This window comes from Delphinus delphis, chromosome 18, assembly GCF_949987515.2.
Source record: "Delphinus delphis chromosome 18, mDelDel1.2, whole genome shotgun sequence".
Taxonomy (NCBI): Eukaryota; Metazoa; Chordata; class Mammalia; order Artiodactyla; family Delphinidae; genus Delphinus; species Delphinus delphis.
Window position 1 is genome coordinate 68,211,122 of NC_082700.1, and position 27,880 is coordinate 68,239,001.

The 27,880-nt window shown below is 37.5% G+C and overlaps 1 protein-coding gene across 2 annotated transcripts in view; it reads left to right on the top strand.

Moving 5' to 3' along the window:
• Positions 1-27,880, top strand: part of PCCA (propionyl-CoA carboxylase subunit alpha) — a 355,728-nt gene that overhangs the window by 265,835 nt on the left and 62,013 nt on the right. For both annotated transcript variants that reach the window (XM_059995774.1, XM_059995775.1), the window contains 2 exons: positions 9,640-9,738; positions 26,635-26,688. In XM_059995774.1, coding sequence (XP_059851757.1) covers positions 9,640-9,738; positions 26,635-26,688 — 153 coding nt within the window. The remainder of the gene's footprint in view (positions 1-9,639; positions 9,739-26,634; positions 26,689-27,880) is intronic.

Genomic DNA, 27,880 nt, shown 5'->3' on the forward strand with positions numbered 1-27,880 from the left:
TCTGTCTCTCTGCCTCAACACAACCGTTAGTCCTTATGTTTTCCCTCCATTCGTGAATCCACTTCCATTTTTCTATCATTTATCCAGCTTAGATTCCCTGGCCTATAATTGTAGTCATTCACTTAACAAATACCCTTAACTTCTTCAACCCCTTCATTCTTCCATCAATACCAAACTCAAATGAACTCAACCTCTTGCTTTCTTTATGCCCATCTCAAACAAGGTACCTGAGCATTGCTGGAGGATGGTCCATACCATTACCTGGCCACAGTGTCTCACTGCAGCTGCGCTTTGAACCCTGTGTGGCAGTTTTGCTGTTTTTCCAAAAGGTCACTCTTCTCCCTTTTCCTCAGTGACTGTTTCATATCTTGACCTCTGTGTTCCCAGTTCCCAGTTTCCTCCCCCAGTTTATATTACTCCTGAATATACTACTTCTCTCCACTACCAGTAGTCTAGACCTGGTCCCCATAATTTTTATTTTTGTTTCATCTAATGCATTCTCCAAGCTGTAGCCAGAACGATCTTTTAAAAATACAAAGCTAATGATGTCACTCTCCAGTTGGAATCCTTTAGTGTTTCCCACTGTTCCATCCTCTCTCTGGGTGCCATGTTCTCCTTGGTTTCCTGTCTTCTGCACACTGGTTTCAAATAAGCTAAGCTCTTTCTTGCCTCGGATTTTTTTTCTACATGATATTCTCTCTGGATATTCCCACCTACCACTACCACATTAACTCCCACTCACTCTTCAGATCTTAGCTTAAAGATCACCTCCTTAGAGAGGTCTTCCTTCCTGCTGAGAAGTAAAGAGTAATGAGCATAAGAAGAGAGTAAAAAAATTGCTGAAGAAGATTTGTGATCTTTCAGAATACAGTTTTAGCAGCCAGATTGTAGAAGGTTAAGGGGAAAGGTATGTAGTAAGAAAGTAGGTGCAGAGCAACTTATTCTACAACCGGTCAGAGAGAAGAGGAGAATAAATAGTTTGGTGGTTGGAGGGCATAGCGGGCCAAGTGCACGTGCTTTGAAAATATGGGAATCCTGTGTGTGCTTGAAAACGGAGGGGAAGCGGCCAGTGTGTGAATGTCAGTAGAGGAAAGAAGATGGTTGATGATGCATGAAAATAAGAGGACTTATGTCTCAACGTCTCATGGCTTCAGTTTTGGCAAAGAGGAGAGGAGAGGAGGTCATCTGCCAAGAGTGTGGGTCAGTATTAGATGATAATTAGTGTAAAGTCGTACACTTGAGTCCTATGCCTGTTTAAAGACTAACTTTATGTTTGAGTTAGTGTTTCTAAATAGAGATGTTGAGTCTTTGGATTGTTTTTTAAATACAGAGTTTTAAAATAATTTAAAATATTATGGTGTTTTCATGGTGCTAGAACAGTTCTACAATATCGTCTGCCTTGAAAGGTGTGAAATTTTATTTGAGCCCCAGAGTTTTATGTCATTTGTCACTTCACTCTTGGTCTCTCTTATCCCCACACTGAATTTTACTTAATTTGTTAACTTTTATTGCCTATTAAAGGAAGAATCTTAAAAACTTCCAACCTCAAACAGAGGTCTTTGAGCAAAACAAAAATCCCTTTCCTGTATTAGAATTTGCCATATCAGAAATTAACTCTCTAAATATATCTTAAATAAAAGGGCTTTGCAACCATCAAACTGTAGAATATGAGACCTAGAGGAGTTCTTCACCATTGCTGGTTTAACTCCCTCATTTTCAGATGAGAATGAGAGTTGAGAAAGAGAGATTGTCTGAAATGTGTTGTCAGCTTGGGTGTTGTAGATGAAATCAGTAAATCTACAACCAGAGAAATTGAAAAGAGTATTGCTCTGTTAACCAAAATGAAGTTTTAAAACAACAGCTACTATTTATTGTGTGCTGTTAGTGAAAGATCTAAAGTAGGTATTGATTGTATGCTATAATGAAAGAGGAATTAGGCACTTACACGTCTCCTCACTTAAAAAATTTTTATAAAATACATATACAATTTTATACATATATAAAATTCAAAAAGTGTGAGTGGGTTTGCAGTGAAAAGCAAGCTTCCCTTCCATCTCTGTCCCTCAGCCACTCTGCTCCTCTTATACATTTGTCCAGCGATATTCTATGCATTTAAAACACACACTTAAAAGGTTTTTCCTTAATAAATGATAGCATATTTTATATAGTATTCTGTATTTTCTTGGAGATGGTTTCATATCAGTATGTATAGAGATGCCTCATTTTTAAAGAAGGGGCACTAGGTTCTTATATGCTGCAGGTTATGTTTATATGATACACTTTAAGGACAGCTTGGCTGGGTATAAAAAGAGAATGTTGGGGGGCAACATTTTCTTTTTTTCATACTTATACCACATTGCTCTGTGGTCTTCTGTATCAGTGTTGCTCTTGAGAAGTTAAGCTGACCTGAGTTTTTTTCCTTGCTTGTGCATGATTTCATATTTTTGCCTAAATAGCCACATAATTCTTTCTTTATTCTTAATGTTCCATAATCATCATTGATCTACAAATTCAAGGTTTTATTTATTTTGCAAAGCTTTACCCTAAATGAATCTACATTTACTCTTCTTTCTTTCTTTCCTTTTTTTTGGGCCGTGCCACGCAGCTTGTGGGATCTTAGTTCTCCCAACCAGGGATTGAACCCAGGCCCTCAGCAGTGAAAGCGCTGAGTCCTAACCGCTGAACTGCCAGAGAATTCCCTGTTCTTTCTTTATAGCATTTTCGAAGGAGAATTTGTATATACTTTGGATCCCATTTCTCCCTCCTCCATATCTATTGTCTTCTCTATAAATTGTTTTTATATTGTTGGTCTTTTCCACTTTGTTTTATATGATTTCTCTATGTCCTTTTCTTTCTTTTTAGTCACACTTATTCTATTTTTAGTGCTTCTTAATGTGGCTTTTATCTCTATAATGTTATTTTTCTCTTCATTTTTTTCTAAGTTCTGCCAGCTTGATTTTCATTTCCTTCTGTTGTTGTTCAATCTCTTCTTTGAACCTTTGTTTTTCTTCTTTGAGCTCATTTTTTTTTAAAGAAGGGTCACGTTTCCTATGGTTGTCTTTGAGACTTTGGAGAATTATTTATCTGAACTCTTCCTGTGTTTCTTTGAGGAGTTCTTGTGTTACATGCTCTTTATTTACCTTTTTCTTTTTACAAATTTTTTTTGAGAATTGTATGCAAAGATTCAGTATTGATTGTTTTCTGATTATTATTTATGTTGCAATAAGGTAAGTGGTTGGTTATAAGCATGGGCAGCCTACAGCTTTTCCTTGTCAGGCTTGTTACCCTAATACCCTCTCACCATATCTGTTACTTCCTTTGCCCTAGATTTCATTTCTCATTAGTTTTGGCATTGAAAAGATAGGGTGGTTCTTTATGTCAGGTTCTCAGTGTCATACTAGTGAAATGCCACTTACACTCTGCCTCTGCTGCTTCAGTCCCCTTGGCTGAAGAGTTAGGTGTAAACAGTATGTATGGCATAGTAACAAGAATTCTTCAGTGGTCTGCCTCCACCTTTTTATGGTATTAAACTGTGGTTTAAAGAGACATTCCCTACCTCTCCTACGGTTTATACTTAGATCTAGCTTCCACTCATCTAATGATAGCATCAGTAGAATCATTGCATCTACTGTTCAGAACTATGGGAGTTTTGTTTTGTTGTTTGTTTTTGTTGTTTAGAAATCTGTTTATTGCTTGAGGCCTGACAAGGCATGTGATGGCTTTCAGCATGTTCTCTTCCCTCATTTAAAATTTGCAGATATGTTTCATAGCTTAGAATTTGGAGCTTATCCCTTCAGTTATATAGTGAAGTTGCAAATTTAGACTCATTACTTACCAGGTGTATAAGGAAATGTAGTTTTTTTTTTTATCACATATGATCTTTAGTAGGGGGCGAGGGGGAAGAAAAACTTGCTAATAAGCAGGATCTTGGTCTCTTTTGGTTTAACTCGTTTCTTTCAGGTACTACAGTACTTCAGGTTTCTTCCTCTCCCTCCCACTTCCACTAACATGTGGATTCTGGGTGAATGTGAGAGGGGCCTCTGGGGATGCGGTCACATTGGTCTCATAACCATGGAGGTGGGACAGAGAACTCAAACCCACAGTGTCCTTGCAAGGCTTTGCTGCAAAAGGACCTGGACCGGTGACTGTTGATCCTGTTTGTCATCAAAGAGGCTTCTAAAAAGAAACGAAATTGAGCTATTTGTAATGAGGTGGATAGACCTAGAGTCTGTCATACAGAGTGAAGTAAGTCAGAAAGAGAGAGACAGATACCGTATGCTAACACATATATATGGAATTTAAGAAAAAAAAGATGTCGTGAAGAACCTAGGGGTAAGACAGGAATAAAGACACAGACCTACTAGAGAATGGACTTGAGGATATGGGAAGGGGGAAGGGTAAGCTGTGACAAAGCAAGAGAGAGGCATGGACATATATACACTACCAAACAAGGTAGATAGCTAGTGGGAAGCAGCTGCATAGCACAGGGAGATCAGCTTGTTGCTTTGTGACCGCCTGGAGGGGTGGGATAGGGAGGGTGGGAGGAAGGGAGACACAAGAGGGAAGAGATATGGGAACATATGTATATATATAACTGATTCATTTTGTTGTAAAGCAGAAACTAACACACCATTGTAAAGCAATTATACTCCAATAAAGATGTTTAAAAAAAAAGAGGCTTCTGCTACCCGTGGTCCTGGTTACTATTTGCCTTCAGTCATGGAGTCCCCAGTTCTATGTGGTCTTTATCCTGACCCAGACTCTCTCTAGTCATCTCAGTAGGACAGGTAGAAACTTTTAGATTCCTACTACTATGATGTACTGGGATCATCTTTCCAGCCTGTTTCTCCATCAGTGCTATATTGTTATTCCCGCTATGTTCCAGAAGTAGACCTGTAGCCCAGATATTTTTAGGGTACTTGCTACCAGTCAGAATACCATCTCTCTCTACTGCCACCTCCATACCTGTTTCCAAGGATCCATGAAAGAGAGGAAATGGGGCTACTGCGATCTCTCCATCTTCTGTCTTTCCTTCATATAATTTAATTTTCATGTTTCTGTCTGGAAGGAACTTGCGTTCTGTCCTTCTTGCCAAGGTAACATTCACATCCACTCATCCAGTAGCAGAGAATACAGGGAGAGAAATCGATTTATCAGGAAGGGAAGATAAATCAAAGGTAGTTCAAAAATACTGTTTTCAGTTTTTGAAGAGGTATGTTTTTTCCTTATGTTTTCATTTTTTAAGAGTCAGATTTATTGAGGTACAATCTGTATAAAATTTACTCTTTTTAATTGTGTGGTTTGGTTGAGTTTTGACAAAATATATAGTTGTGTAATCAGCACCAATATCAAGATTTAGGACATTTCCATCACCCCCACAATTTCCCTCATTCCCCTTCCTAGTCAGTCACCCTCCTACCCTTGCCTCCTACCAACCGCTGGTCTGATTCCTGCCATATAATGTCAAATACATGGGATCACACAGTGTGTATTCTTTTGTTTCAGCCTCCTTTCACTTAGCATAATGTTTTTGAAATGCTTATTGCTAGTTAGATCATTGTGTGGATATACCGTATTTGTTTATCCATTATTCAGTTCATTTGGACTTTTGGGGTTTTTCCAGTTTGAGGCTGATGTAAACATTCTGCTATATATATTCTGCTATCATAAACAAGCTTCTCAGAGCTTTCATGTATAGGTCTTTGTGTGTACATGGCCTTTCAATTCTCTGGGGTTTTCTAAAGTGGGTTTTCTAAAGTGGGTCTACTATTTTGCATTCCTGCCAGCAATGTATGAAAGTTTCAGTTGCTCCACTGTTTACCAGCTCCTAGTATTACCACTCTGTTTAATTTTAGCGGATGTGGAACACTCTTTCATTATAACTTTAATTTGGCTTTCCCTAATGACCATTTCATTATTTTGAGCATCTTTTCGTGTGCTTGTCATCCGTCTCCTTTGATGCAGTGTCTATTCAAATCTTTCGTCCATTAAAAAGAAAATGAGTTGGTTTTGTTTTTGCGTTATAAGTTCTTTATATATTTTGGATACAAGTCCATTATTTTGCATATATTTTTTCACAACCTGTGGCTTGACTTTCCTTTTCTTAAAAGTGTCTTTCAAACAGAAGTTTTAAATTTTGATGAAGTTAAATTCATCTGTTTTTTCTCATAAGATTTGCATTTTTTGTATCCTAAGAAATCTTTGCCTGGCCCTAAGTCATAAAGATTTTCTCTCATGTTTTCCAAAAGTTTTATAGTTTTAGGCTTTGCATTTAGTTAGTTAGTTTTTTTTTTTTTGCGGTACGCGGGCCTCTCACTGTTGTGGCCTCTCCCGTTGCGGAGCACAGGCTGTGGACGCGCAGGCTCAACGGCCCTGGCTCACAGGCCCAGCCGCTCCGCGGCATGTGGGATCTTCCCGGACCAGGGCATGAACCTGTGTCCCCTGCATTGGCAGGTGGACTCGCAACCACTGCGCCACCAGGGAAGCCCTGCATTTAGTTTTAATTGTTTTGAATTGATTTTTCTTTTTAATGGTATGGGGTAAGGACCAGGGTTTATTTTTTTAAATATAGATGTTCAATTGTTGTTGATAAACTATACTTTATTTAATATCTTGGCACCTTTTTTGAAAGTCAACTAGGCATTTATATGTGGGTCTCTGAACTCTCAATTTTGTTCTATTAATCAATATGTCTGTTCTTACACCAGTGTCTTGATTACTGTGGCTTTATGGGAAGTCTTAAAATCAAGTGACATGAGTTCTCCACATTTGCTTATTTTTCAAAATTGTCTTCATTATCCTATATCCTTTGCTTTTCTGTATATATTTTAGAATCAGCTTATCAATTCTATCCAAAAAAAAGCCTACTGTGATTTCGATTGGAATTACATTGAATATATGGGTCAATTCGGGAGAGAAATTATATCTTAATAACACTAAAACTCTTCTAATTCATGAACATGATATATGTCTCCATTTTTTTTTTTTTGCGGTACGCGGGCCTCTCACTGTTGTGGCCTCTCCCGTTGCGGCGCACAGGCTCCGGACGCGCAGGCTCTGTGGCTATGGCTCACGGGCCCAGCCGCTCCGCGGTATGTGGGATCTTTCTGGACCGGGGCACGAACCTGTGTCCCCTGCAGCGGCACGTGGACTCTCAACCACTGTGCCACCAGGGAAGCCCTATGTCTCCGTTTTTTAGATCTTCTTTAATTTCTCATAAAGTAATGCTTCTGGTTTTTGAAAAAATAAAGTCCACCCTCCATGTTTTCATTTGTTACTTATTTTTTAACAGCTTCATTGAGATACAATTCACATACCGTGTAATTTACCTGTTTGAGTATAATTCAGTAGAGTGTAGTATATTCACAGAGTTGTGCCACCATCACCACAGTCAATTTTAGAACAGTTTCATCATGTCCAACAAGAAAGCCTATTACGCATAGCCACCACCCCTCAACCTCCCCGCCCCAGTCCATTCCCCTCACGACTCCTGCTTAACACAGCTGCTAGTTTGCTTCCTGTCTCTTCCAGATTTTTCTATTCTGGATTTCCTATAAGTGGAACTATATAATTTGTGGTCCTCTGTGACTGTCTTCTTGCAGTTAGCATGTTTTCAGGGTTCATCTGTGTTGTAGCATGTGTTAGTATTTCATCCTTTTAAAATTGCCAAATAATATTCCACCATATGGATATATCACAGTTTGTTTTGACATTCATAAAAATGGTTTATTTCAGGGTGTAACAACTTGGTTCTTCCTCTAACATGATTTGAGTAGATTAGATTCTTTCCTCAGTTCCCCTTCATGTGCCCCAATGATAGCAATTACGGTTTCATTGTCAGCCCTGTTGACTGGAAATTAATATCAGATAACAAATTTTAAATGATTATCATTCAAAACCTTTCTTTACAACCTCTAACTTTTTTTTAACAAATAAAACTTTTATAATTGATTACTGAACTTTTTTTAACTTTTAAATTTAGAAACATTTTAAAGCAATATTTCAGTTTTAGAATATCTTTTTAGCATTTAATATTTGTAAAACCTACCTACTAAGAGCTTCTTTTGGAAATCTTTCATTGCATAAGGAGATACTTAATTTGGGGGGCAAGGGCTAAATAGGATCATTTAAAATGGATCAGTGCTGCTTTAATCAAAACTGTAGCCTTTTCTGCTTCTCAGACCTTTATCATGTAGTATTTTAATAGTAAGTAATCTGTGAGATAGTACGATTATCTGACCTTATTTTTAAAACTAGTTTAAAGGTAAGACAGTAAAATTACTAGAGACAGGGGAAGAGAGAAAATATTTAGGACCTACCATGACAAGCATATTGGTAGAGACTTTCATATGTTAACTTATTTAATCTTTAGAGCACCCCCCTCTCAGATAGCTATTTTTACTGTGTTATAGTTTGGGAACTGAAGCTCAGAGAGGTTAAATACTCCAACTTAGTAAACAGCTTGCACTTGATAAAGCAACAGTGTCAAGTGAGACCCAAGTCAGTGTGATTCCAAAGCCATTGTGTTTTCTTCCATGTAACTGGATTGTACTGTGGGTACAGAGAGGCCACTAAACCCAGAAACGCAAGCCAGTGTGTGATACATGTCCTACTGATACTTCAGTACATAGCCAATAACATATCTTTGCGGAAATATATATACATAAATACCTATCCAAACATATACATCTAAATATATAGGTACACACGTATTCTTCTAAACAGTGTTAAGTCTGTGTGCCTTTGATTATAGTGAGTGAGTATCTTTTAAGAGAATCGATAGTGAAAGAATTGTTAGGGATCAGTGTATCTTGGCTGTGCCACAGGTTTATTTTGAAACTTCAGCAAACTTAAATCTCTCTTTGTTAGGTTGTTTACTGTAGACTTAAAGTAGTGTTATTTTCGCTTACTTCTCACATTGAAGAGTTAGCAAATGAGTGAATGAAAAGGAAGAAGTAAGGAATGGTACTTTTAAGTTAGCTTTGAGGGTTTTTTTCCTTCAATTACTTTTATTTATTTGAATAATAAAATTTTTCTATTAAGAATATCTGTTTTAAAAGGTAATGGGCTTTTGGAGGTAACTTCTTGAATGACGACTGGATGAAATCATTTATGATGGACAGAAATAGGACAGAAGTTTGCAAAGTTCAAATAGACTTGATATTCAACGCCAAAAACTTTTGCCTAATTAAAGCTTCTGTTTAATTAAGATAACAATGCATAGTCCTTCATTAAAATTAACACAGAAAAAGTTCTTTGTCGGTCCTTGGAGAGGATATTATGTGCAAGCCCTGTTGTGTGGGTCGCAAAATGTCACTGGCATTTATATGCATTACTCGTCTAATTGCAGTAAATGTAGCACGCTGGATAGGGTTAGACTTAGAAGGCTGCTTGTTACTTACTGGAAATCACTTGAAACCTCAGTACCCAGAGGCAGCTGTGCCCAGGTCCTCACCTCTCCCCAGAGATGGCTGAGAAGACTCTCATTGGACCCTGTCTTTCATGGTGAGAGCAGTAAACATGACAGGTTGTTTGGGGAGCCATCTGTTTAAAATGGCTGCTGCTTTGTATGCAGCAGTGAACTTGAGATCAGTTTTCTGTCTTTCTTCATGGTAACAGTCTTATTTGGTGTCACAACAGGTGGAAGTTGATGAGTCGAAACTAAATGTGACCGGCGCGTGGAACCTGGCTTCACCCTTATTGTCTGTCAACGTTGATGGCACGCAGAGGATGATACAGGTAAATGTTCTGGTGAGGTGCTTAGAGGGCTCCATCAAGTCCAGAATCCTTACCAATACCTGTGTGGTTAATACTTACAGACAGAGTATGGAAAACCTACATTTTATCCACCTCATACATTTTATAGTTGAAAACACTTTTTCTTATTTTAGAGGATCTTGAGTTAAGTCCTATTCTGAGGAATCAATGTGTTCCTTTTTCAGGCAGTCTGGGAAGGTTATATATTATACTTTGTTATAAAGCATCCTGCGTGCCTTTCTAAAAACATCGGAAGATTAGCAGTTTTCTTTGCCGTTGTGGGTTTTTAGTTGTAAAATATGACTGACGTTGTTACCTTTCTTTCCTCTGTAATTGGAATTGTGTGGTATTAAATCAGCAGAAGCAGAGCTGTTCAGGTTGACTTGCCATAGCACATCGATGCCTTTTAAAATTAATTAATTAATTTATTTATTTAGTTTTGGGCTGTGTTGGATCTTCGTTGCTGCGCGCGGGCTTTCTCTAGTTGTGGCGCGTGGGCTTCTCATTGTGGTGGCTTCTCTTGTTCTGGAGCACAGGCTCTAGGCATGCAGGCTGCAGTAGTTGTGGCACACGGGCTCAGCAGTTGTGGCTCGTGGGCTCTAGAACACAGGCTCAGTAGTTGTGGCGCATGGGCTTCCTTGCTCCGCGGCATGTGGGATCTTCCTGGACCAGGGCTCAAACCCGTGTCCCCTGCATTAGCAGGCGGATTCTTAACCACTGCGCCACCAGGGAAGTCCCTCAATGCCTTTTAAAAATTAAGTAATCTTAATTTGTTAACCTTTCTTTTCCCCCCAATATAAAATCTGTTGTATTGAGGAGGTGCCTTGAAATCTAGAGTTGATTGAATGTTCTTTGTAAGCAGTGTCCTTCATTTGAAAGTAGAAAATCATGAAAAGAGGTGCTGCCAAAATTCCTTTACCTCACCACATAGTTGAGGTCCAGGAAAAGCAAATCAAAACAGCACAGAACATGTGGCTATCACATGCAGATAAAAATCCTAAACTCTCCATAGCATTAAATGCTCATTCTTTTTTCTTTTCTATGAAAATCTTCACATTCCCTTAAGTTGATTTTACACAGGAAACTGATTTTTTAAGCCTAGAGAAATCAAGAAAATCACATTTAAAGATTACTGTACACCAGGTTCATATATACTTCTGTTAGAAACCGTGGGACAGAGGATTCCAGAATCTCAATACATATTAATGACAAAACTGATTTTCAGGGTTCAATTAGTATATTACCTTTATGGTCACAAGAAGCATTGAACTCTCAGTAATGAGCCCTTATTTTGACTTTGGTTTTGTGACTTGCTCCAGTATATTTTCTCTCTCTCATATTTTCTTTCATGTTCTAAGTATGAGGTTAAACACTTGGAGACCCTTGGAAAAATTTCACTGCATAATTTCATATCACTGAGATCCAGTTATTATGTCTTCAGAAAACATGGTTTTGTTACACTTGTTTATGTTAATAGAATATACTCTGCACTGGATGTACTGTGGCTGACATTCATGTGTTTTGGTCTGGGGGACATAGTAGGACCTCTTGCTAGTGAGGAGAGAGAGATACAAAGTTCTACTTTCCAAATCTTTGTATCATGTTACTTTCAGTGTTCTTAATGACTGTGCAGATGGGTGTCTTAATAGCACTTTTACATGTAGAGTTTCTAGGTAAATTAACACTGGGTATGTATTTGGAATTATCCCCAGAAGTATTTTCACTAGCATAGGGATAATGCTCAGTAAATCCCTTTTCATTCTTATAAGTGCTTTGCTTAAAAAAGAAGTATTATTATGAAACAAATGGCACTCAAGGCAGACCCCGTGCCTCTTTGGAGGAGGTCATTCCTTCCAGTTAAGTGCTCCTTCATTGGAAAAAAGTAAACTCAGAGGGATGAATGGTATACTGGGGAAAAAAAAAAAAAAGAAAAAGTCACTTCCGTAATAGAAGATGAGGAAAATTTTTCCTCATCAGAACAGGTGAGTTTTACTTATTCTCTGTAGGCATTAGCACTCAGTGTTGACTCTCTGTCTCCAAAATATAATGTGGTCCCTGTGAAATTAATAATAATTATAATAATAATAAACAGTGCTTAATGTGTATCAGGTACAGTTCTAAGCATAGTACGTATATTAACTCATTTCATCTTCACAACAACTATATGAAGCAGGTGCTATTATTTATACTTTTGTAAATGAGGTAGCTGAGGCTCAGAGATAGTAGATGACTTGCTGGGGTTCACATAGCTAATGGGGGATAGAGCCAAGATTGAAATCCAAGCAGCCTTGCTGTAGGATCTGTCAGCCACTACACTGTGCTACGGCAGGCTAAGTAATTTCCCTGTGATTACAGTACCAGGGAGAAGCTGAGCAGAAATTTGAACCCTGGCACTGTGACCCCAGGCTGTGTGCTTCTAACCACTATGCTGTACAGTACTTTTCAATTTTCCCACAGAGTTCTTCGGGTACTAATTTACCTCTCATTTGTGCTGTAAACCAGTGCTGCTCAGACTTTATTTAGTGTGCTTCAGAATCAAGTGGAAGATTGTTAAAACTCCAGATTGTTGGACCCACCTGCAGAGTTTACTCTGATTTAGTAGGTCTGGGCTAGGCATGCATTTCTAAGTTCCTAGGTAGTGCTGATGCTGTAGGCGCCACAGTTTGAGAACCACTGCTTTAACCTTTTGTAATCAGAAGATAAGCTGGAAGTGATGAGCAAAGTGACTTAAGTAGGAGCCAAGTCGTTCGAAGACTTGTCAGTTACATAGTATAGATTCTGCTTTATTCTTAGGCCAGCGGGACCCATGGAAGAGTTATAACTAAGGAAGTGATGGTATGAACAGAATTGGAGTTTAGAAAGTTTTTTTCGGTTCCATTGTGGAAAATGGATTGAAGAAGAGTGAGATTGGAGGCAAAGAGAGGAATTAGGAGGTATCAGAAAAATGGGAAATCATTCTTCCTGGAAAATATTAGCAACAGTCGGGGTGAAGAGCACTGTATGAGGAAGGGGTCTGAAAGAACCACAGGACAGAAAGAACTGGTGGCCTCACAGTGATCTTTGTTGATTTCTCTTGCACCTGCCCTGAACCATGGATAGATGGTCAATGTTTATTCCTAACTCCTTTTGTCTCTATGCTGACTTCCTGGGCTGCATTGCCCAAGAGTTTCAGCTCATTACCTCCAAGCAAATAGCTATGAAAATGTGTTTGTATTTCTCTTGCCCTTGTTTATGGTAAATTCAGAGAAGAACTATGGGATGGATATTACCACAGGTGTTTTTCAAAAGCGATTTTACAGTAGTAACTGCTGTTCTTTTTTCCTTGGATTTTTGTATATACATTTAAACTTTTTATTATTGAAACAGTTTATATACGCAAAGTAACATGTATTAGTCTTATAAGAGGTAAAGAATAACTTAATGAGGCTGTTTACCCACCATCCAGATTAAATAAGGAAACCTTACCAATGCTATTGACTTTCTTCTGTGCATCCCCTGAGTAAATCCTCCTTCCTCCCGCCCCTAGAGGTAACCACCATACCGATTTTTAAACTTAGCACTTCCTTTTCCTTATGGATATTTACATATAGAGTAAAACTGTAAACAATGTATTATTTAGTTACTCGTGTTCTTGAACTTGATATAAATGGGACCATACTCTCTATGCTTCTCTAAGTTGCTTTTTCCTCCAGTGTTATGTTTGTGAGTTTGGTCTATGTTTATGAATGTAGTTTAGTTTATTTCCATGCTATATGTTATTAAATCATGTTAATTACCACAATTTGTTTATTCTTTTTCCCCTAGGTAGACATTTGTATTATTTATTTTGTTATCACAAACAATGGTTCTGTGAACATTTTTCTACTACGTGTTTCCTCTTGAAATAAGTGTTTCTTCAAGGAATATGCCAGTAGAATGGCTGGGTTTAGGGAATATGCACCCTTAACCCTACACGGTGTTGCCGAATGGTTTTCCCTACGCGGTTGTACCAATTTACATGCTACCAGTAGTTATGAAGACGGTGACATTAGCAGTATGAACAACAAGCTGACTTTATTGTATTCTTGCTATGCCGGGCACTGACTCTTCTAAGCACTTCTTTGCATTAATTTATTTAATCCTCACAGCAAGTCAATAAAATATGTGCTAGTATTATTTCTCATTTTGTAGTTGGAGAAACTGAGGCTTACAGAGGCTAAATTGCTTGCCCAAGGCATGCTGCTAGTAAATGGAAGAGCCAGAATTTGAAGCCAGGAATCTGTGCCCTTAACAGTTTTTCTTCATGTCCTATGAACGCTTGGTATCCAAATGACTTAAGTTTTTCCTGACTGGTGGGTTTAAATAATCTCTCTCAGTGGTTTTAATGTATACTATATTTCCCTGATTAGTAATGACAATGAGCATTTAAAAATATATTTATTGACAGTCCTGTTTTCTGTTCTGCAAAATACCTGTTTATGGCTTTTGCCCAATTTTTTATTGGATTGTTTGTCTTTTTCTTACTGGTTCATGAATGTTCTTCATATTATGTGTCCTGACCCTCTGTCAGTTATATGTGTTACAAACAACTTCTCCCAGTTTGTAGCTTGTATTTTTCCCTTTTTAAGTTATACGAGTGAAGTTTTAAATCTGAGATTTCGTATGAGAATTTTCAGTCTTTTCCTTTATGGTTTGTGTATTTTGTATTTGTTTAAACAATCCTCTTCTGCTCTCCAGCTCATAAAGATACTTGGCTCTATTTTCTTTTAAACCTTTTATGTTGTGCTTTTTCACATTATAACCCTTAATCCTTCTGGGATTGAATATTGCACATGGTGTGAGTTAAGAAAGATCCAGGTTTAGTTTTTAAAATATGGATAACCAGTTGCTCCAGCACTACCTACACACCTGCTTTTCTTTCCCTAACTAGTTTGCCACCTTCTCACCTTTCCAACCCCAGAATTCTTTAAAAGGCTTATTGTTTCTGTAAAATATTTCTCAATTAATTGTAAACAAAAAGGTGACTTTTTCCTTAATATGAAGTTCTGGTCACTATATTTGCTTTCATGAGCTCTGTGTCGATTACTTTCATTTGTCATTTATCTCTGGGGAATCCCTAGCCACTTAAAGAGGGTGTGTGTGTGTGTGTGTGTGTGGGTGTGGGTGTTTTGCATGATCCAGGGTCTCAGATGATATTTGAGATACACCTTAGAAAAGCATGTTCATGAAATGGGAGGTAGATTGGGAATCATTCAAATAGGGAAGTAATGTGAGCTAAGCATGGAAAACAGATTGGAGGAGCCAAGTTATGAATGGGAGGCTAAGGAGCCTGTGCTTTTCAATCACCAGTGGAGATGTTATTGAAACGTTTTGTAGAGGGAAGTAATGTCCATCAAAACGCTGTTGAGCCAAGAAAAAAAAATGCTGTTGTGGGAGGTTAGAGTGTCTTTATAATAAAAGAGGGGTTAAGGAATTGAAGGGGGAAGTGGGAAAGGAGTTCATTTAGAAGATATTTCCTATTACTTCACTCATGAGGTAATGGACCCTAAACTGGGGTGCTGGCAGTGCACAGAAATGAGGGGGTTGGGTTTGGGAGTAGTTGCTGATTAAACTTGACACAATTTGTTGAATTCTCTATGCATACAGCGGGGTACCATAGTGACCTCAAAATTCTGTCTCCAATGAACACTGGTCCTCTGCTTTGACCATTAAAAATTTTTTTTCTAATAGGTTTTTATGGCCTTCCCTATCGTCGTTAGGTGGTTATCCTCTCAAAAGCAAGGTTTTGAAAGGGAACCCTGCATTCTGTGCTTTTACATACCAAGCCACCCATCATCTACCAATTTCTAAAAGCAGGAAAAAAGGATAGAAATTCAGAGTTCTGTGCCAATCTGGGATTAAATCTGCTGCACTTTAATTAGATTTTTCTTCCTTCAACACTATTTTGAAACCTTAACAGGATTTTTTAAATTGTGGTAAAATATACATAAATTAAAAAATACGAAATTTACCATTTTAACCAATTTTAGGTGTATAGTTCAGTGACATTAAGTACATTCACACTGTTGTGCAACCATCACCCCTGTCCATCTCTAGAACTTTTTTGTCATCCCAAACTGGAACTCGGTTCCCATTTAACACTAACTCCCTATTCCCCCCTCCCCGCACTGCTTGGCAACTGTCCCTATGAATTTGACTACTCTAGGTACCTCATGTAAGTGGATTCATATAGTATTTATATGTTTGCGACTGGTTTATTTCACTTAGCGTAATATCTTTAAGGTTTATCTGTGTTGCGGCATGTGTCAGAATTTCTTTCCTTTTATTTATCCATTCATCTGTTGATGGACATTTGGGTTGTTTCTACCTTTTGGCTGTTGTGACTAATGTTGCTATGAACATGGGTGTGCAAATACCTCTTCTAGTCCCTGCTTTTAGTACTTTGGGGTGTATACACACAAGTGGAATTGCCGGATCATATAGTAATTCTGGTTTAATTTTTTGAAAACCTCCATTTTGTTTTTTAACGGCAGCTGCACCATTTTACATTCCTACCAGCAACACACAAGGATTCTAATTTCTCCACGTTTTCACCAACACTTGATATTTTCTGGTTACTGCTCTCGTTTTTGTAATAGCTAACCTAATGGATATCAAGTGGTATCTCATTGTGGAACAGGATTTTTTGGGATAGTTATTGAGAAAGCATTCAGGGTACTTCCCAATACTTGCCATTTCTTTATCAGTTTTACTGTGTAAAACTGATAAATGGAGCTTTTTTAGTGCCAATAGAAGCAACTTTCTTACAACTGTTCTTTCAAACTCATTCTCTCAACTTATTCTTTTTTTTTGCCGGGGGGGGTGGGGAGAGTATAATTGCTTTACAGTTCTTTCCTCCCCTGCATAAACTCATGTACAGTTCTCAGTCTGTAAACTTGCTACCAGGTAGTAAGCAAGTCATAGTCTATTTGGCAGAGAGTGTGTTTAAAAGTCTAGTTCATTGTAATGTCAAGACTGGTAAAACCTCTCCTGGTAAAAACTGGTAAAATTTCTCAGACTGAGAAATGTTTATAGGGAAGATGAGAGTGTTGCTTTCTTCTTTCTTGCTTTATATCCTCTTCCACTTCCCACCTGCTATCTGGGGTCTCTCCAGAGTTGCAGTATGGTGTAAGAATGAGTGGCACACGGCTGGAGGAGCTAGGTTGACCAGGGCAGATATAATCTGGTATGCATTCTTTTGGGGAATGACAGACGTCCAAAGCTGGCTGGTGTCTTCTAGGACATTGTTGTGGGTTTGGGAGAATTCCTCACCTGTAGAACCCTTAATGCCTGCTCTGTCTTTTCCTGATTCCTATTCCTCTTGATAGGCAGGGTTTCCCATAATGACCCAGCGTGGGTCTCTTTTCCATGATCCACATCCGGGCCACAAGAAATAGTTATAAATCCTTGCCTCACCAAAATCTTCTTTCTCTGTCACGAAAAGCATTGCTTATCTTCCCTAGATGTCCCTCACAATCCAGGAGATATAGAAAATCAAATCATTCTCATGAATTCCTTTCACTTGGCATAAAGTGTTCAACCTTGATTTCTTAGCTTAAGAATTCCACCTCCTCTAATTAGTTTTTAATGTCTTTCATATTCTCTTGCTCGTTTCATAGTTTCTTAGCATGTCCTAGTAGGTGGCTTGGTCTAGCACCTTAAGGATATGTGGGTATTTCGTTCCTATTTAGTTTTATTGCTGAATCCCTGTGACTACATGGAAAGTAGCACTTAAAACCTTTTTCTGATTAGACAAAATTACTTGGGGAGGAAGCATTACCTTTGTTTTAGTAATTAGCTCCCTGTTTATCCAATCAGATTACATTTGTCTGTTCACTTTCCCGGTTTTCATTGGTAAACTTCATGAGCTTAATATTATCCATTAATTTCTTTAAAAATAAATTGTATTTTGGCATGTACATTATGTGGATAATGAATTTTATAAATTACTGAATTCTTTTAATTGATCTAAATTACCTGTTTCAGTTTTTATTTGACCTTGAATTTCCACTGTCTTGCTGAGTTCCTGGCCCATGTGGAAGCTCAGTAACTGGATGAATGGATGAGTGGGTGGATGAATGGATAGTCATCTTGCATTTTTGTAATCTCAGAAATAAATCTGCCTTATCTATACTTTCATTTTAAGATTTATATTTTGTTTCTTCTAAGCCGTTGTCAAATTAAGCTATGTTCATCAGATAGCCTTCCTAGCCGTTTTATCAATTCTCTTTAATTCCTGATTTTCCAACATTCGCAAAATCCATGCTCTATTAGGTAACATGACTGGTTGATCTCTGCAGATACAGAATCACTGCAGCTCCTTTGAGAGCAAAAAGAGACAAGAGGGCTCCCAAGGACCTGCCCACAGAAGTCCCTTCCTTATGTAGCACGACTCTTTCCAGTCAAGCACGTGGCTTTCCTGCTTGCCTTCATTTGCTGTGGGAGCACCTGAGCTGCTGAAGGCTAACAGTACCACGTATTGATAGGTATTGGTAGGTATTGAAAAGGGTGCACCTCAGGCTGTTCCTCATTTCCGCCTTTGCAAGGTGTGTGCACACCTTGTTTGCACTCTCTTTCCCCCAGTGGCACTGATTATTCACGGCTCAGTTGAGTCTACTTCACACCATCTCTTACTCCAGTATATGTGTGAGCTGCTTTACGTCTTTTTCTCTTCAAGAAAATCATGCTCTTGGACACAAATTCTAGTCATTGTTAATAACTTTAAGTATAGAGCTAGTGGTGTATTTATCTGACTGGGGGAAGAGGTCATATATTTTGAAATGAAATAATTTATAATAAAGAACTGGGGATATAAATCTTGAAAACTCTTGAAGATACTAAAAGGCCTTCTTTAGAATTTTTTAAAGTTTTTAATCTATTTCTTCATCTAATAGTGAAACCATTTTCCCTCAAATATTATCATTCAAGGAAAATAAAATGATAGTATGTTATATTTATTTATTTATTTATTGTTGGTTGTGTACCAGCACATTCCTACTGTTTTCATTGCATATGTAGAGTCCCTCAGTAATGGCACTTATTAAATATGTCTTAATGGTATAATCTGAGAAACTAACAGTCTTTTCTCATTCTTTTGTGGAAAGATATATTCTGATTTCCAAATTACCAATTTAAAAAGTTGTGGAATGAAACAGATTGTCCAATAGAAATCTAATATGAGCCGTATTTGCAGTTTAAGTTTCTTAGTAGCCACGTTAAGAAAGTAAGCACAAGTGAAGTTCATTTTTCTAATCCAGTTTATTTAACCCACTATATCCAAAATGTTAGCATTTCTACATGAAACACAAATTATTAGTGGAATACCGGAAATGAAACATACTCCTGATGCGTATATGACAGCAATAACATAAGTAATGGAACGATTAAAGTGGAATGTACTAAAGCAGTGAAGTTGTGTTTAAAAGGGAAAATATATCATACTACTTCTGTATTTAAAATTAAATAAAATTATAAATTTAGTTTCTCAGTTGCACTAGTCACATTTCGAGCTCTTAATGGCCATGTGTGGCTAGTTAGATGGCTCACAAACAGAACCTTTTGTAAGTCAGACAGTGTTTACAGAAGAAAAAACACATTTTTGTAAAGGGCTCCCCCCATGTGTCAACCACAGTTTTGGTTTTTATTATTTAAAATTAGAAATAGAGGAATTAAATTCATTTTAAAACAGAAGGTGAATTTCTCATCTAGGTGACAACCTTCTAAAATTTTAATTTAGAAGCTTAACAAAAATTAGAACTATTTTTAAAAAGTGGAATGATTTCCTCTCTGGAGCATGTAACTAAAGTGTTGAAACAAAACAAAAGGTTTTGCTGTTCTATATGTGTTAAGCTCACTGCTTTCTTAACACTGCTTTCTTCACACATCCAAGCACCTTCTGACTATGGAACGTGCTGGATGAATAGAACTTTTTTATTATTCCTACGACTGTATTCCTGTGAAGTAAATTTTTTTTAACCTTGAAGAGACTCTTTAATTTTACTCTGAACAACTCAAATAGTTTTCGGTTTCTTACAGTGTAATTTGTCTGCTGGGATTTAATATACTGTTTCTCGTTAGTGTTTTACATGCTGGATTTTCATTTTGCATAGTCACGTTGTTTGAACATTTGCAAGCAGAGCCGACTAACTGCTATTGGCCTGTTTCTTTGTGTGGCACGATTTCTTCTCTCCACCTGCTCACAGCAGGTTGTCCACAGGCCTGAAGAGTAGCTAAATACTTTTGAAAATATCTTGAGATCTTGAGAAGTCTAACAATTTCCGCATTTGTGTGATGTGAAGCTATTCGTCATGTACCTTTGAAGGCTTTTTTCTTTTTATTTCTCATATTCTTAAATATTTTCAAGAGAAGATAAATTTATTATAAATAACAGTACAAAGCTGATTGCAGCACTATCGCATTCTGCATTGAATAGGTCATTGATATTCAACTAAGTGGAACTAATTTTCTGTGTTAAAGCAGACAAATTTGGAATAGTGTCACATGAATCTCATGTTATTTACTACAGAATACCAGATTAAATGGATTACTTGTGAATTGATTGCAGTGTTAAATAGATTATATAACATGATAACTTAAAATGCTCAAGTGAGCCTTTGTAAAATAGAATATTACACAAGCACATGAATGTAATAGAAGAGATGTTATTATGTTTATGGAATGTGTATCTGTGATATATTTGCAAATTCTTGTCCACACGGAATTTGAATAGATTTAAAAAATTTAACCTTGATTTTCTGTTTTTGAAGAAAATGAATGGATTTTCTCACCACTTCAGGAGAGAAGTTTAAATTTAAATGTTATTTTATTTTTTCTCTTTTTCAGATTAAAATAACTCCCACAACTTCCGAGAACAAACTTTAGTTTTAATCCTGATAAATGTATGTGTATAGATGCTAAAATAAATATGTTAATAATATTTTAATTAGAAAATTAAATGAAACGACTTACATTTTTGCTTATACTTTGCCAGTACAAAAAAAAAGTGGATTTGGAAGTAATCATCTTAGTTTTCAGTCTCCAAATAAATGTATCCCATGTTTTTTCGATGTTTCTCCTCACCCCTCCACCCCCTTAGCAGTAACTAGCTGTTTTGTCCTATATTCATGTGATTACTCTAGACTCATCAAATGTGATAGGAAACCATCTATTTAGGATGTATAGGATATATAAATATATAACTTAGAAGATGAAGTAGAGGATGGTGTTTTTTTCTAATGAAGTAGGAAATGAAAGAGTAATTATTAACCATCTCCTTTTCACATTCCTGAAAACATCAATTACAGTTACACATCTTAGAAACAAGCCCACCAGTAGAACAGAAATAACTCCTTTCACTATGCTTCAAAAAATTTAATCACTGTTTAACAGCTGGGGTGTATTTACAACTATAATTTAAAATATTAATTTTGATGCAAGTCTACCTGCTTTTGTAGTGTAGTCTAGAAGCTTAGCCATTTTCTTGTCTCTAGTGGCATGTGCTTTATGATTTGGAGTTGCTTTTAAACATTTAATATAATGGGAAAATGTCTTTCTGTATCCCCTCCCCACACACACATACTTTTTCTCCTCTACTCTCTGTTAACTAGAAAATTATGTTTTAGTAGCTGCCAGAAGAAGAGGATTTTGAATAGTATAAACACTGATTATGGAAAACATGGAAAATAATACAAGCAGCTGCACTGCAGTCCGATAAGACAAATCCCGTAGTAATGGCCTTTAAAACATATTATCAAGTTGGAAATCAGTGAGGGAAAAAAGAAAACTATTACTGTTTCTTCCCCATACTGTTCAGTGAGATTACTTTTAAAGGTGAAATTGCCTTTGATTTTATTATCTTAGGAAGATATTTTTGGAACATTTTTAAATTTTGTGAATGTTTTTGCTTTTTTTGAGTGAGCAATCTTGCTAATTTTGTATGAATTTGATTCTAACAAATGTTGAAATTATTTTGTTAACAAAGTCTTCCTAAGTACTTTTTTCCTTAAAGAAAGAAAAAAAGGAGTATGTTTTGTAAATGTTGGAGCAGACTATCAGAATAAGAAAAGAAGGACGTTTTAATTTAGCTGTGAAGTGCCACTTAGAATAGGGGGTAAAATATTTTAGGACAGAATATGTTTCATGAAGATGAAAGTTTTAATTTTTATTTTATTTTACTTTTTTCTATTAGCTTATCAAGGGGCCAGTTCGTATTTGGTTTTGGCATACCTCAGATTCATTGTAGGCATTGAGTACTTTGTTCTTCGTGGATTCTAAAACTGAATTGTCTTAATCCTAGACTGTGGGAAAAGTGTGTATTCCTGTTTCCTGTGTAGAAGTAAATTCCAGTTTTGAATGACATCTTATTTCCCTGTTTTCTACTACATCAATCCTTATTGCTGAGATATGTCAGGTTTGGGTTCTTTCTTTCTTTCAGTGCACATATACAGACTGCGGTAGCTGTGGTGGGGGAATATCTGATACTCATTATGTACGTAATTTTAACCTGCTTTAAACTGAATGCAAAGTTAAGGGTAACTTATTGGTACTTATATCTATGGTTTCCGTATTCATTGTTACACTTTAATTGTATCTTTAATGTGAAAAAAAAGTTTCTAAACCTGTTTCCATTTTACATATTGCAAAATTACTTCTGTTTGCCTGGGAATCAGTCCAACCCACGTAGGGTAAGGAAAAGGAACTGTTACATTTTTTTAACGTCTCTTACATAGAAGGCAATTCTGATACGACCTAGGCAGTGTTCTAGACTCTGGAGATACAGCAGTGACCAAGACTTACACTGCAGCAGGGGGATGTAGATACCAAACACGTGACCACGTTAAAAAGGTAATTTAACAGGATAATTCATAGAAGGCAATTAGGAGGAAGTAGCTTTAGGTAGGGTTAGGAAGTCCTCTCTGAATACTTAACATTGAGTTGCAACCTGTGAGGAGTAGGAGGAAGCCATGCAATAATCTGGGGGAGGAAAGTCCCAAGTAGAAGGAATGGCACGTGCAAAGGCCCTGAGACAGGAACACGTTTGGTTTGTGTGGAAGCCAGGAGGAAGGCCAGTGTCTCCTTGAGTGGACAAAGATAGGCCGGGACCAGGTCATGTGGGGTCTTCGTAGGCCAGGGAATTTGGTTTTTATTCGATTCCTATTGCGAAGCTTTTGAAGGGTTAGAGTAGAAGAATGGTATGATGTGATTTAAAATTACTGCTGTGAGGAGGGATGGACCACAGGGGACTAGTGGTGGAGACAGGGAAGTCACTTGTATGATCATTGCAGTCATCCACACGAGAGGTGCTGATGATGGTTTAGACGAGGAGCTAGCCAGACCCAGCCCACTGCCAGTCTTTGTACTGCTCACAAGTTGACTGGTTTTTTAAAGTTTGCAAGCATTACATTTTAAATGGTTGGAAAAAATTAAAAGAAGAAGAATGTTTCATGACACATGAAAAGTATATGAGATTCAAATTTCAGGTCCGTAAATGGAGTTTTACCAGAACACAGTTGCATTTATTCATTTTCATCTGTCCGTGGCTGCTTTTGGAGTTGTTATTGTACATAGAAGCTTAATGCCCTGATTTGCCCCTGTCACACAGCAGTTCAGTAGCTTAGGAGTTTGTTGAGGTTTTTTTGACGCAGGACCAAGATTGAAATTTTTCTGAACAAAAAAGAACTGTCCTCAACCACTATTAATGGAACGTCAAACATTGAATGGCTTTGAAAATTAGTTTGTATCGCAAACTTGATAATGTTTCTTAATGAAGACAACCGGAAATTGCAAGGCAAAACAGCATTTACATGCAAGATGAATACTGTGGTAAAGTCATTTTGACAAATAATGTTTGAGTCACAACTAATGGCAAGCTGCTTTTTATACTTCCTAGGCTGTCAAAAGATTAAAGCAAGAAGTAGACTACAGTTCCAGCAGCATTTTTACAAAAGCAAAAGAAATTTCCATATTTCAAAATCTGTATAACTGTGCAATTGAGGATCTTCCACTCAACCTTCAACTGGAAATGATTAAACTACAATATGTTATGCTAAAGGCAAATATCAAGAGAAGAATCTAGCAAAATCTGGCCCTTTGGGGAAAAAAAATTGCCAACCCTTGGCTTAGACTAAGATGGTAGCAATGGAGATGGCTTGAAGTGAACTAATTTTGTTGTAGGAAGGGGACCCCTTCCAGGGCCCGAGAGTGGGCTCTGGTCTAACACTCGGAAATGAATTATCCGAGGAGACACACGTGCTGACAAAGCAAGAGACTTTATGGGGAAGGGGCGCCTGGGGGAGGAGAGCAGCAGCGTGAGGGAACCCAGGAGAACTGCTCTGCCACGTGGCTCACGTTCTCGGGTTTTATGGACATGGGGTTAGTTTCTGGGTTCTCTCTGGCCAAACATTCGGACTCAGGGTCCTTTCTGGTGGCGCGCATCGCTCAGCCAAGATGGATTCCAGCGAGGAGGATTCTGGGAGGTTGGTAGAACATAGGGACTGGTGTCTCCTCTCTCCTTTTGACCTTTCCTGAATTCTTCTGGTTGGTGGTAGCTTGTCAGTTCCATGTTTCTTACCAGGACCTTCTGTTGTAAGATAACTCATGCAAGTGGTTACTATCTTGCCTGGCCAGGGCAGGGGGTTTTGGTCAGTGGTTCCCCTAACAACTTGACATATATTTTTGAGGGAAGGCAGAAAAGATTGGCAGGTAGATTAGATACTGGGTATGAAGGAAGTTAAAGAATTAAAGGTGAGTGAATGATGGTACTATTTACGGAGTTGGGAAGGCTAGGGGAGAAGCGGATTTGGGGAGGCAGATCAAGAATTCTGTTTGGACTTGGTAGGTTTAATATGTGCATTAGATATCCAGGTGTTGATGTCCAGTTAACAGTTGACTATATGATTCTTGAACTCAGAAGACAAATGGGAGTTGAAAACATAAATTTGATAGTCATATTCATGTAGATTTTCTCTTTAAGCATGGGTCTGCCACATACAAAAGGTTAAAGTTGGACCCTTATCTTAAACTAGATACAAAAATTAACTCAAAGTGGATTAAAGACCTAAACATAACACCTAAAACTATAAAACTTCTAAAAGAAAATGTAAGCAAAAAGCTTCATGACTTTGGACTTGACAGTGATTTCTTGGATATAACACCAAAATCATAGGCACAAAAGCAAACATAGACAAATTGGACTACATCAAACTTAAAAACTTTGTGTATCAAAAGACACAACAGAGTGAAGAGGCATCCTGTGAAAAGGGAGAAATATTTGGAAGTCATACATCTAATAAGGGGTTAATATCCAGAATATATAAAGAACTCTTGTACCTTAACAACAAAAAATTAAATAACCTGATTAAAAAGTGGACAAAGGCCTTGAATAGACATTTCTCCAATGATGATATACAAATGAGCAGCAGGCATATGAAAAGATGCTTGACATCAGTAATCGAAAGAGAAGTGCAAGTCAAAACCACAGTGAGATATCACCTCATACCCGTTAGGATGGATACTATAAAAAAAAAACAGAAAATAACAAGTGTTGGTGAGAATGTGGAAAAACTGGAACCTGTGTGCCCTTTTGGTAGAATTACAAAATGGTGCACCTGCTATGGAAAACAGTATGGAGGGTCCTCAAAAAATCAAGAATAGGGCTTCCATGGTGGCTCAGTGGTTAACAATCCGCCTGCCAATGCAGGGAACTCGGGTTCGAGCCCTGGTCGGGCAACTAAGATCCCACATGCTGCAACTAAGACCCGACGCAGCCAAATAAATAAATAAAATTAAAAAACAAAAATAAAAAAATGTAACATGTATTAAAAAAAAATGCGGGACTTCACATATCAATGCCGGGGACATGGGTTCGAGCCCTGGTCCGTCCGGGAAGATCCCACATGCCGTGGAGCAACTAAGGCCATGCGCCACAACTACTGAGCCTGCGCTCTAGAGCCCGTGAGGCACAGCTACTGAGCCCGTGTGCCACAACTACTGAAGCCCACGCACCTAGAGCCCAGGATCCACAACAAGCGAAGTCACCGCAATGGGAATCCCGCGCACCACAATGAAGAGTAGCCCCCACTCGCTGCAACTAGAGAAAGCCGCGCGCAGCAATGAAGACCCAACCAGCCAAAAGTAAAAAAAAAAAGCATCCGTGGAATCCACTACCTTTTCTAACCGTTCTGAACTTGGCATTGGCAGTCTCTCCCACCCGGCCTCCTGCTCTAGAGTTAGGAACATGTTCCTTTTTTTAGTAGGACACACCAGAGTTTATTTCCACCTTCATTACTTCCATTCCTTAATTGCCAACAGGCCCATGAAGCTCCAACTTTCGATTTTTATTCCCCCTAACTCTTTGGGTCATCAGAAAATTCTTCTAGTCCTTTCTTTGACAAAGTGATATAAAGTAATCTATACTGGTGAAAAGATGTGATATATGGTATATTCTTAGGCAGCAGACTAAGATAATACCTGTAGCCTGTGCTAGCTGGGGCCTGAGGAGTTATTGACAACCTGGAAGTCTTCCAGGTTGCTGAGAGTTTTCCTGCTAAGAAGAGCCAAACTGCAGCAGTCTACTTCCTGTCCCTGTGGATTTGCCTCTTCTGGACATTTCATGTTAAATGGAATCATATAATATGTGCTCCTTTGTGACTGACTTCTGTTGTAGCATGTATCAGTACTTCATTCCTTTTTATGGCGAAATAATATTCCATTGTATGAATATGCCATATTTTGTTTATCCATTTATCAGTTGATGGACATTTGGGTTATTCAGCTATTAGGAATAATGCTGCTATGAACATTCATGTACATGTTTTTGTATGGATGAAAATTCATTTTATACCTCTCTTTTTTTTCCCCCAGTGTCTTTCTCGAGAAGCAGGTGGCAACATGAGCATTCAGTTTCTTGGTACCGTGGTAAGTATGAAAGAATTATTATTTTTTATATTCTCTTAATTTACAGAGAGAAAAAGTGATTGACTAGTAGTTATAGCCCATGGGTTTGAACTTGGCTTCATCATGGGTTTGTTTTGCTGTTAAGTGAGATGTCTTTGTATAAGAAATGGGTTCTTTAACGTGTGGGAAAAGATTCCATGATAGAGTAATTTTAGCTATTTCTTATGAGAGACAAAATGGTTTTTTAAATTATCTGTAGTTTGTTGAGTCTTTTAAGTCCTTTTTTCACTGGGGACTTTCTCCCCATTTTTAATAAAAATAAGAACATATTTTAAAAAGATGCTTTTGAAAATAGTGACCTTGGGAATTCCCTGGTGGTCCAATGGTTAAGACTCTGTGCTCTCACTGCCGAGGGCCGGGGTGCCATCCCTGTTCAGGGAACTAAGATCCCACAAGATGTGCGGCATGGCCAAAAAACAAAGAAAATCGTGACCTTGCTGTTCTGTTCTGTATATGTTTTGTTTTGTTTTTGCTCAGTTTTCCTTCTAGCTTTTTTTGTTAGGTGCTTTGGAGTCCACATTTCTAATGAAATTGAATCATAATTTCAAAATTATTTAACTCTACCTAGTGAAAATAAATTTAATTTATAGTTATTATTTTTACTTATAGGTTTATAATGATCATATTAGTAGTAGTATAATTTTCAAAATAATTTGTTGGAAAAGGTACCTTATTGTTTTAATTAGCATTTCTCTGCTTATTGGTATTATATTTGAATATTTCTCCATGTATTCACTTGCTAGGTATCATTTATAATCTGTAAAATGTCTGTTCATGTCCTTTGGGTGCCTTGTTCAGGTTATAAATTCACACTGGGTATTTCTGTTAGGTCCGTGTGTTGAGAATATCAGAGGACAGACCTGTGGCTTAGAGCAAAAGAAGAGTGATTTTGCAGCTATTGAGATAGGAAGGATATTAGTACTAAGGTGCATTTACTGTGTGCTTTGTATATGTATAGAGGTGTAGTAAAGTTTACATATTAAAGTATTTGTATAGGCACCTGCCTGACGTGATGTAAACTTTTAAGTATTGCTCCTTGTGGTTATTCTTGTTTTTCTGATTAATAAGTACTACACATGCTTATTTTTTTAATTAGAAAATTTAAATATTATTTAAATGCATTTTATAAGAAATTGTATTAGGTTTCTCCAAA